The following is an 11,331-nucleotide window of genomic DNA, read 5'->3' as shown; positions in this document are numbered from 1 at the left end:
AGTCATCACCTCGGTGAGGCCCAATGTACGAAGGTCTTGCCTCACCACCTCAGCCCAGGTCTTCCTGGGCCTACCTCTTCCACAGGTTCCCTCAACTGTTAGGGTGTGGCACTTTTTCACACAGCTATCCTCCTCCATTCTCACCACATGTCCATACCAGCGCAATCGTCTCTCTTGCACGCCACAACTGATGCTTCTAATGTTCAGCTTTTCTCTCAAGATACTTACACTCTGACGGGTATTCACATTGACATTACACATCCAACGGAGCATACTGGCATCATTCTTTGCGAGCTTACGTATGTTTATTGAGCAAAAACACCTAAAAGCTCCACAAGGCTCCAGAAGGGGATGGTGGCGAACCCTGCTGTACTCTTCCACCACAACTTTCTCTCACTCTTACTTCCTGTTTCTGTTGTGCCAGTAATTCAAAGGGTCAGCATTGTCACACTGAATATCCCCGAGAACTACGTTAAGGGTACACGTGTCTGTGGAGTGCTCAGCCACCTGCACGTTAATTTCACGAGCAGGCTGTTCCGTTGATCAGATCAACTGGAACCCTCGACGTTGTAATCGATGGAGTGCCAGCAACAACACCAACAACAGTCCTGATAGAACAAATTAAAGGTATTCAGATTCTAATTAAAAGCATTCCAAACATAACCACACCATCTATTTCCTGTGTGCAAAGAACTTATGACCTGAAATTCAATGTGGCCATTTTTTCCTAAGAGTATAGTAAGTGATTGAGGGAGATTTGACTACTATGTCAAGTAGATTAAGCCACCACATAGAGGCTTCCTTGCCAACTTAAGGCAATGCTGATCAATCCTTTAACATTTAAACCTATCACATCTGGCCCAAAACAGTCAACCTTTTTTGTATTCAAACTGATCAGATCTGGCCTCTCACACATACCCTACAACATTATTCTAAAAATAGACAATTGCATCATCGAAATCTTAGCTAGGCGATAATGCATAATTCAGAACAATGTGAATAAATAATCATACATTCGATAGAACAAAATATAAAATGAGGTGTGCTTACCAATAGAGCGAACAAGGTCTGAGACACATAGCGTTACTTTCTTGACAGGATCTGGAAAAGAGATAAGATTATTTGTATGTGAGGTGATTAAGGCATCAGGGAGAGGGGGAACGGTGAGAAGGGGTTGCGGGGGTGGAAATCAAAGAGAAAGGGCAGGGGAAACCAGACACTGAAGGAATGATGAGTGAAGGGGGATATCAGACAGAGAAAGTGGGGAAACATTGAGAGACAGAAACGAAGGAAAGAAAAAAGGTCAGTAGGAGGGGCGCTCAGAAAAGAAAAATCCAATTTCACTTGTAAGACTGTGGTCAACTCAAGTCTCTGGTAGAAAAACACTTTCCCAAAGAGTCATGGAGGACTGAACCCAAAGCCATGGGATTGCAAAGCAGACTTGCTAACCACACAGCCATACCTATCCCCTACCCTCCTCCCATATAAAAAAAAAACATTAATTCAAGCTACTTACCCCCTTCACTTTTATTTTCCATGATGAGGAACTTATAACCATCGGGTGATTTTAAGACAAAGCCACCATCTTCTTCAGTGAAGCTGTATTTGTTCTTGCGGACATTGTCCATGATGGTGTTGGAGAAGATGGTAATGCCCTGAGGGAGGTTACACAAACAAATAGTGAGATATAAAGTTATATTTAGATAGCTTTGTGTGGAGAAGTGTACGTTTTTTTTAATCCTTTTATTTGTTTCAGGCATTTGACTGTAGCCATGCTGGAGCACCGTCTTTTAGTCAAAGAAAATCAACCGCAGGACTTATTCTTTGTAAGCCTGGTACTTACTTTATCAGTCTCTTTTGCTGAACCGTTAAGTTACAGGGACGCAAACACACTAACATTGGTTGTCAATCAATGGTGGGGAGACAAACACAGACACACACACACACACACAAGACGGGCTTCTTTTCAGTTTCTGTCTACCAAATCCACTCACAAGGCTTTGGTCGGTCCAATGCTACCAGCCGACAGAGTACAACCAGCCGACACAGAGTACAACCAGTCAACACATAGAGTACAATCACCTAACAGAGAAATTACCACCAGCCAACAAATGAAGTACTGCCATCCAACAGATAAAGTACCACCATCCAGCATAAAGTACTATCTGCTGACAGATAAAGTGCCACTGGTCTATAGATAAAGTACCAGCAGTCTAAGGCCAGGGTCTGACAGAATTGTCAGAACCTTAGGTGAGATGCCTTGCAGTAAACATTCTAATTTTTTACCTTCTGACAGCAGCTCCCATGACAATACTGGCCCCAAGTTGAATTGGCCCTTGTCTTTTCTTTGGAGATCATTAGCATAAAGGAGTAACTGCTAGTCTGGTCTTCTATAAAAATTAAGATCTTGTCCAAGCTGGCACCACAGACGGTTATTTTTCAGATATGGGTCCATGGTGTCTTACAGAGATATCCCTGTGGAAAATAGCCAAGGGTGATTGTAACTGGCTGTATTTCTAACACTTATAGCAATGCCAAGGGTTTTCATTACCTGCTTTCTATGACTGGGCTGGGTAGAGGAGAGGCAAAGGCAACATTAGGTGAGATTTTGGTTCAAAATCTGGTGAGCCAAAACCAACTACTACAGAGAATTTGGCCCAGTAAAGTTACATTCTTGAGTCATGCTGACTCATAAGGGCAAGTTTCCTGGTTTCATGGCATATAATTTCCCCACTTGGACAGGACACCGGTCCATCGCAGGGTTACTCAGTTTGGCTAGCTGAGTGGACTGGAGCAATATGAAATGAAGTGTTTTGCTCAAGACTACAACATGTCGCTCAGTCCCAGAATCGAAACCATAATCTTACAATCATGAGTCCAACACCCTAACCACTAAGCCATGCGGCACCACAATTTGGCCCACTACACATACACATCTGACCCAGGATAGAAAGCCAGTCATTACCCTCTCTTTATCTCTCTCTCTCATTCTCTCACACACACAAACACCTTATAAGTTGAAAATAGTTTTGCTATTACTTTTTCCTTTTATTAGGGCCTACATTAGGTGCAGGAGTGGCTGTGTGGTAAGTAGCTTGCTTACCAACCACATGGTTCCGGGTTCAGTCCCACTGAGTGGCACCTTAGGCAAGTGTCTTCTACTATAGCCTCAGGCCAACCAAAGCCTTGTGAGTGGATTTGGTAGACGGAAACTGAAAGAAGCCCATCGTATGTATGTGTGTGTGTGTGTTTGTCCCCTCAACATCGCTTGACAACTGATGGTGGTGTGTTTATGTTCCCGTAACTTAGTGGTTCGGCAAAAGAGACCGATAGAATAAGTACTAGGCTTCCAAAGAATAAGTCCTGGGGTCGATTTGCTCGACTAAAGGCAGTGCTCCAGCATGGCCACAGTCAAATGACTGAAACAAGTAAAAGAGTTATTGCCAAAATATGAAGAAACCAAGAAACCCTTTGAGCAAAAAGGGTCAAACGATTCCCAGTAGCAAAACAAAAAGCAACCAAGGAATCAGGATACTTACCCAGAAATCATTTCCATGATGGTAAGAACCAATATTATAGTTGTAAGTCAATTCCATTACAAAGTGATTGTCCTCACTGCCATAACCAATCATAGTTTTGCTCCACCTGCCATCATAAGGGCTGCAATAGAAATGTGTAGGGTCTATGTTAGGACAGTATAGGGTCCAGAAATGGGATGGTGTAGGACCCTCAATAGGAGAGTGCAGGGCCTACATTAGGAGAGTGTGGGGCAGGCACGGGTAACCTTTCCTTATAAGTCGGCCACATGAGATATCCATTATTAGGCAGGACACACTAATTAAAACATCATCATCATCATCGTCATCACCCTCCTTTAACATCCATTTTCCAGGGTGACATGCACTGGACAGTTTGACCAAAGAGGGTGATAGCAGATTTGGCTTGGCTTCTAAGGCTGAATGCCCTTCCAAGTGCCAACCACTTTACAGTGTGTGCTGGGTGCTTTTTAAGTTTGGTATGCCATTCAGAAAGTCCTGTGGGCTGCAGAGTTGCCCATGACTAATGTAGGGCTTACAAGACAGTTTAGGGGCTACAACAGGACAGTGCTGAGTCCTAGAATAGGACAAGTAAGTGTAAAGACCCCCTTTCGGTCATGAATGACCATGGGAATGCACCTAGAAAGTTACCCTCCTTGGCACAAGGTTGTTTATGGAAGACCAGCCTCCCATCTCCACACCACTGATGTTATCCAAGGAAAAGGCAAAGAGGCCGATACAGCATGGCTCCAGTGATGTTGCAACTCATTTCTACAGCTGAGTGAACTGGAGCAATGTGAAATAGAGTGTCTTGCTCAAGAACACATCACACAGCCCAGTCCAAGAATCGAACTCACTACCTCATGATTGTGAGCCTGATGTGCTGATCACTGAGCCATGCCCACCAATAAGACACGTGCATTGTTTACAAAAGGACAGTCTAGGCTCTACAATGGGACATCAGAATACTGACACCCACACGACAATGTAACGGCTATATTTTAATGTTCTATAACAGAACAAAAGTTGACATTACAGGAATTTTAAGTAGATGAGGTGGATGGCTTGACAAGCAAAGTTGATGGTCTACTGCTGTGAAACGTTTAGCCTTGGCCAGCAGACTTTGGGAGAAATTGCATCAGGAATTGGATTAGCTGATATGTTTTTTATTGTTTGTTTGTTCTTTTTTTTTAGGTGGTAGGTTGTTATTTGTGGGAGATTTGACTACTATTTCTAACAGATTAAGTGCACTGAATAGATTGCATTGTAATTGCCATAGGGAGGGGGATTGATACATAGGAATAAATACACAGAGAACCACACAAACATGTGTCTTTGTGTCTGTGTTCGTCTCTCCCCATTGCTTGACAACCGATGTTGGTGTGTTTATGTCCCCCTAACATAGTGGTTCAGCAAGAGAGATCAATAGAATAAGCATCAGGCTTAAAAGAGAAAGAAATGTTCTTGTGTTGATTGCTTTGACTAAAAATTCTTTAAGGCAGTGCTCCAACTTGGCCACGGTCTAATGATTGAAACAAGTAAAAGATAGAAAAAAGATTCATAGGTAAGCCTCTGCTCAAAATTATGTATGTGCAGACAGGTTTGATAAGATGGTTAATAGATAAACTTCAGAATCACGAGGCCCCAGGTTCAATTCCATTAAGAGACATCTTCAGCGCACATAATTTATCATAGCCTCAGGTCAATCTAATACCTTTATAAGTGAAAAAGGGGTTGACGGAAACAATGTGGAAGTCCGTTAGCTGAACTGTAACAGTAATTAGAAAGGGTCCACCCTGTCACATCCTGTGTTACAAGTGATTGTGTCAGAGGATTAGATTAAGGGTATAAGTGGATGCAGAGACACATAAATAAAAAAATAGTTGATAGTTACCCATTACAATACGCTTTACATCCTTCTACAAATTCTTCATGACGCAACACCTGAAATTAAGCACACCAAGAATGAATGTGTGTGTGTGTGTGTGTGTGTGTGTGTGTGTGTATATATATATATATTATATATATATATATATATACACACACCACAATGGGGAGGTGGAGGCTGAAAAGTTCCTGGCTTTAAAGGTATCGCAAAAGGCCTGGTTGGAGGCCCAACCTTCTGAGTTCTTTTACAGGGTTTAGAAAAACTGAAGGGCCACTGCAATAAGTGTGTGAATCTGAGAGGGGAATATGTTGAATAAAACCATTATTAATTGATCCTCCTGTATTTTCTTTTACCCAAAGCCAGGGACTTTTCAGCACCCTCTTGTGTGTGTGTATATATGCATGTATGTGTGTGTGTGTGTGTGTGTGTGTGTGTGTGTGTGTGTGTGTGTGTGTGTGTGTGTGTGTGTGTGTGTGTGTGTGTGTGCATATATATATATACACACACACATAATGGAATTCTGAAAAGTTCTTGGTATTAAAGGGTACCACGAAAGGCCTGTTTGGAGATCCAACCTTCCAAGTTATTTTACAGGGATTAGAAAAACTGAAGGACCCTTGCAATAAATGTGTGAATATCTGAAAGGGGAATAAGCTGAATATAATGACAATTAACTGATCCTCCTGCATTTTGTTTTACTGAAAGCCAGGAACTTTTAAACACCCCCTCATATATACATAAACACAATAAAATAAGTAATACTGATACAATTCTAGCTGTTATATAGTTTTAATTCCGTTATAATGTATCATGTATTGAGATGGTGGGGGTGACAAACATATATATATATATATATGTGACAGGCTTCTTTCAGTTTCCATCTACCAAATCCACTCACAAGGCTTTGGTCATATATCTTGTTTATTTGTAAATTATGCAATGAGAAAGAATTTGAGTAAGAGTAATCATTAACCAATTAATAACCATAATTTACCTCACAGAATGGCTCAATTAACTGTAACCTCCCCATTCTTATAAACACAAAATATCTATTTAATTCACTGTGTGAGTGTATGTGCCCCTAACCATGTGTGTACGTATGCTTATAGCTTCATGTAAGTGTGTACAAGCAAGTGTACGTGCACCATACAACCTAAGCAAGGGTTTTTATATATCCACATCGGCCAAGTTATATTTAATGCATTTTTTTTTGCTGTATTGAGTATGTTTTTTTTTACATCTTATTTTTATTGATCTTCTATAATAATGAAGCTGTATTCCTTAATTTGCTACTTTTGTATACACATACTTAGAAGAAAACTTGCAGAACAGTCGTTATTTCGATGAGATATATCTTATAATCCCCTAAAGAGACACATCTACACCGACATATGCTCCTAAGCCAGTTGTTCAGTATCCCACTCGCGAGGGGGTCGATGCTAGATGGCTCGAAACAATTGTAGTGATCAATAAACATTATTGTATTTTCCATTTTCTGTCTCTCTCATAAACCAAACACCCAACAAACACTGTGAAAATGAACGTGATTTACCGGTATACCAGATGTATACCATACATTTTATTATCTAATATATATATATACATATATACACACACACACCAAGTTATATAAACAGACATAGGTACACACAAACAAATAAGAAAGAAAGAAAGAAAGAGAAGAAAAAGGTGCAGATGAGATGGCAATGAAAGGTTCAAGAGGGGGAAGAAGGAAAAACAAATAAAAATTTGTCAATATGTTTTAAAGCAAACAGCTGAATAATGAATGAATGAGATGTGTATGTACGTGTATGTAAGTACATGCCTATGCATGTGTTTATGTGTATCCATGAGTACGTGTGTGTGTGTGTGTGTGAGCCGTACAAGTGCCAGTCTATGTCTAGGTGTGTAAAATCTTCTGGTGATAGCAGGTGCTGCGTAATGAAGTGGCGGTGGTGGTGGTGGTAGGAGGGGGGGGGCGAAGATGTCAGCTGTCATTTCGTAGGGTGGAAGAGAAGTATTTATTGCTGTCAAGTGAGAAGGTGACAACTGCAGGTGAACAAACTGAATCTCAAGTGGAGGGGGGGTAGGGGTGAATTTTACTACCAAGAAATGAATTGTCATTGTGAATGAGAACCTGCTGGAAGCACCTGTGATAAGAATAATTAACGAGTCTTCAATTTTAGAAATCCATAAATATGTAATTTATTAAATTACAGTTTTGGAGAGACTTGACACTTAACCCTTTAGTATCTGGCCCAAATTTTCTACCAGTTTTATGTTCAAACTAGCTAGATGCAACCTCTCACACCTACCTCACAATGTCATTCTAAAAACGAACAATCAGGTGCAGGGGTGGCTGTGTAGTAAGTAGCTTGCTTACCAGCCACATAGTTCTGGGCAAGTGTCTTCTACTATAGCCTCGGGCCGACCAAAGCCTTGTGAGTGGATTTGGTAGATGGAAACTGAAAGAAGCCCATCGTATATATGTATATGTTTGTGTGTCTGTGTTTGTCCCCCCAACTTCGCTTGACAACTGAGGCTGGTGTGTTTATGTCCCCGTAACTTAGCGGTTCGGCAAAAAGAGACCGATAGAATAAGTACTAGGCTTACAAAGAATAAGTCTTGGGGTCGATTTACTCGACTAAAAAAGGCAGTGCCCCAGCATGGCCGCAGTCAAATGACTGAAACAAGTAAAAGAGTAAAAGACTCACATCACCGAAATCTCAAAGCTATGAGATAATACAGGATTAACTCAAAACAAAGTGGATTAAGAAGCATTACATTTGATAGAGTAAACTGAATGCTAATGGGTTTAGCTGGCCATATCTGGCCCAGATATTCTACCTGTTTTATGTCCAAACTTGCCAGATTTGGCCACTCACACCTACCTTACAATGTCATTCTAAAATTAAACAATCACATCATCGGAATTCAAAGCTACAAGACAATGCATGATTAATTCAAAACAATGTGAATCAATAAGCATTGCATGTTACAGAATAATCTGAATGCTAAAGGGTTACGTCAGCCATGTCTGGCCCAAATATTTCTAAGTTCCAAAATTTAAAAAGAAGCAATAAAGGAACAGACAGAAAACTCACACACGAGATGGGAAAACCTGACACAAAGATTTGTAATGCTGAGGTGAGCACAGGTAATGTTACAACAACAACAACACTGACTGCAGAAGATATGTTAAGGTCAACTGTAATTTTATCCTTCGGATGTTAATAAAATGCAGTCCCAGCCAAGAGCTGGTATCACTATAATCAACTACAAAAAAACCCCCCTCAAATTGCGTGACCTTTTGCTGATATTGGAAATCAATAATTATTGATAAACTCTACAATGTACACTAAGTATTTGCTTACATTACAAAGGAGATGACATTTTCTGAGAGAGGTAGTGAGGTGGGGGGGAGGTTGTTGTTTAACCCTAGGTCAACCTTTATTGAGTAGTCTCAGGATTACCATATTAAGCTACATGTAGTGGTACCATCCATCCATCTTCCCTGCCCACTATTCCTAGGAGAGTCATGTGAGCAGGGACCTCAGGTACCTCCTCTATAGGGTCCTATCAGAAGCAACCCTCATTACACTTTCTGGGTGTGTTACCAACTGATTATTTGTATATTATCCAACCATTTCATTCTCAGGCTGCCCCTAGATCTCCTGCCTGTGTGAGGGTAGAGTCCTCAATATCTTTTCCATAGGGTTCTATCAAAAGCAAGTGTCATTACACTTTCTGATTGGATGCCCAAGTGTGACCAACTGAGACTAAGGGCATTATCCAACCATCTCATTCTTGGCCTATCCCTAGGTCTCCTGCCAGTTGTAAGGGTAGAGTCCTCAAGCACCCCCTTCTTAGGGTTCTATCAGAAGCAATCATCATTACACTTTTTAGCTGGATTCCCAAGCATGACCAACTGAGACAGATATTATCCAACCATCTCTTTCTTGGTCTACACCAGGGTTTCTTTATTGGTCATGGAGGTAGAGCCCTCATGAACCTTCCTCCTCCATAGGACCCTATCAGGAGCAACCCTCATTCTGGAACATGACCAACTGAGACTATGGATATTACCCAACCATCTCATTCTTGGCCTGCCCCTAGGTCTCCTGCCCATCACAAGAATAGGAGTCCTTACGTGCTTCTTCTATAGGGTCCTATCAGAAACAACCACCATTACACGTTCTGGCTGGGTTCTCTCAAACATGACCAACTGAGACTATGGATATTATTCAACCATCTCGCTCTAGGACTACCCCTAAGTCTCCTGCCAGTTGGCTCAGATGTCTGTAGTACCTGAACTGTGACCTCCCGAAGTGGGAAAAGTAGCAGCTCAACCCGGGTCACAGTTTAAAAATTTTAATTTTTAGAAGGTAAAACTTCTAATAAATGCCATACTAAAAGTATTAACAAACTACATTAAAATTGAGAGAGAGGGAAGAGAATCAGTTTCTCCACTTTGCAATTAAGACCTCCCTCTCCAACCACCACCACCACCAAAATGTTTTTTTGTTTTTGTTTTTAAAAGTAATAAAAGATGAAAAACAAAACAAAAAAAAAACTTCCTGTAAATGAAGTAGTTTGCTGCCTGGAAAAGATCTGATAAGGGGGAAACAAGATTAATCAGCACTTCTGATTAAAACAAGTTTTGTGTCCTCAGTTGATACAAATGAAAGCTAACAGGATTATATGTTTAAAACAGTTCTATATTTGAGAGACGAGGAATTATGTACGTTATTTCCATTTGATGGATATTTGTCCACATCTTGTTTGTTGTTAACACAACGTTTAACATGCTGCCCCCTCCTCAAAATAAGGGTAGAGGAACATCGCAAAGCTGTGACACAAGGAGATGTTGATAAATTGGGTATAGCTGATCGTGTATGGAAAAACGGAGACCATCTTGCCCTGTGGGATGAAGTTAAAATAATAGACAGAGAACACCACTGGAAAATAGGAAAACTAAAAGAAGCAGCACATATGCTAGGACACAACAACCTCCTAAGCAGACTGAGTGCAGATATGAATAGCATATGGGAACTGGTATTAAAGAAGGATAGGAAAATATTAGATTTATAAGCCCTAATTGCCCATGGGCATATGGCGTATTAGTTAAGACCACGGGTTACTAACCCCAAGATTCCGAGTTTGATTCCAGGTAGTGACCTGAATAATAATAATAATAACATCAGGAAAATACCTTAGGAATGAGAACCCAGCCAAGTGGCACTGGCATTGACCATGCTTGAATGGTGCTTTTTACATGCCACTGGCACAGGAGCCAGTCAGGCGGCACTGGAAACAATCACACTTGAGTGGTGTTTTTTACATTTTCAGTAATGTACTTTTAGATACACTGTGCCAGAAGCAAAAAAAAGAAAAAAAAAGTCTAATTTAGGAGAAAAACAGCAAGAATTATGAGGGGCCTCTACCTGCAAGAAATAGCAGCTAAATCTCTTTTAAGTAAAATCCTACAGTTTTAAGGAGTGAAGAGGTATGTTGGACAATGTAGTTCAAGTGACACAAAAAAACAGGATAGTCATGGTTGGAAAGGTTTTGATTAGATAACTGTTCAATCATACGAACTAAAAATTCTTCTACAAGGTAGTTTGACTCACTGCAGAGACACAGAAGTCTGGTGCAGTCTTCTGCCTGGCTAGCTCCTGTCAAGCCATTCAACCCATGCCAACATGGAAGGCAGATGTTAAATGATGAGGAGGAGGATATATTGCATGAGTCTGCTGAAGAATAAATCATAATGATACACTCTCTCTCTCTCTCTCTCTCTATATATATATATATATATATATATATAAAGAGAATGAGAGGGGAGATGATGTCTATAAATAAATGTGTGTATATATATATATACATACATATATATATATATATATA

At 40.5% G+C, this 11,331-nt stretch overlaps 1 protein-coding gene across 1 annotated transcript in view; it reads right to left on the bottom strand.

Moving 5' to 3' along the window:
- Nucleotides 1–11,331, bottom strand: part of LOC106873020 (glyoxalase domain-containing protein 4) — a 21,090-nt gene that overhangs the window by 8,757 nt on the left and 1,002 nt on the right. The window contains exons 2-5 of the mRNA XM_014920221.2: nt 5,431–5,480; nt 3,540–3,660; nt 1,517–1,655; nt 1,051–1,101 (exon numbers count right to left, since the gene is read on the bottom strand). Coding sequence (XP_014775707.1) covers nt 1,051–1,101; nt 1,517–1,655; nt 3,540–3,660; nt 5,431–5,480 — 361 coding nt within the window. The remainder of the gene's footprint in view (nt 1–1,050; nt 1,102–1,516; nt 1,656–3,539; nt 3,661–5,430; nt 5,481–11,331) is intronic.

The sequence above is a fragment of the Octopus bimaculoides genome, chromosome 25 (assembly GCF_001194135.2).
Source record: "Octopus bimaculoides isolate UCB-OBI-ISO-001 chromosome 25, ASM119413v2, whole genome shotgun sequence".
NCBI lineage: Eukaryota > Metazoa > Mollusca > Cephalopoda > Octopoda > Octopodidae > Octopus > Octopus bimaculoides.
This window is presented reverse-complemented; position numbering and strand designations above follow the sequence as displayed.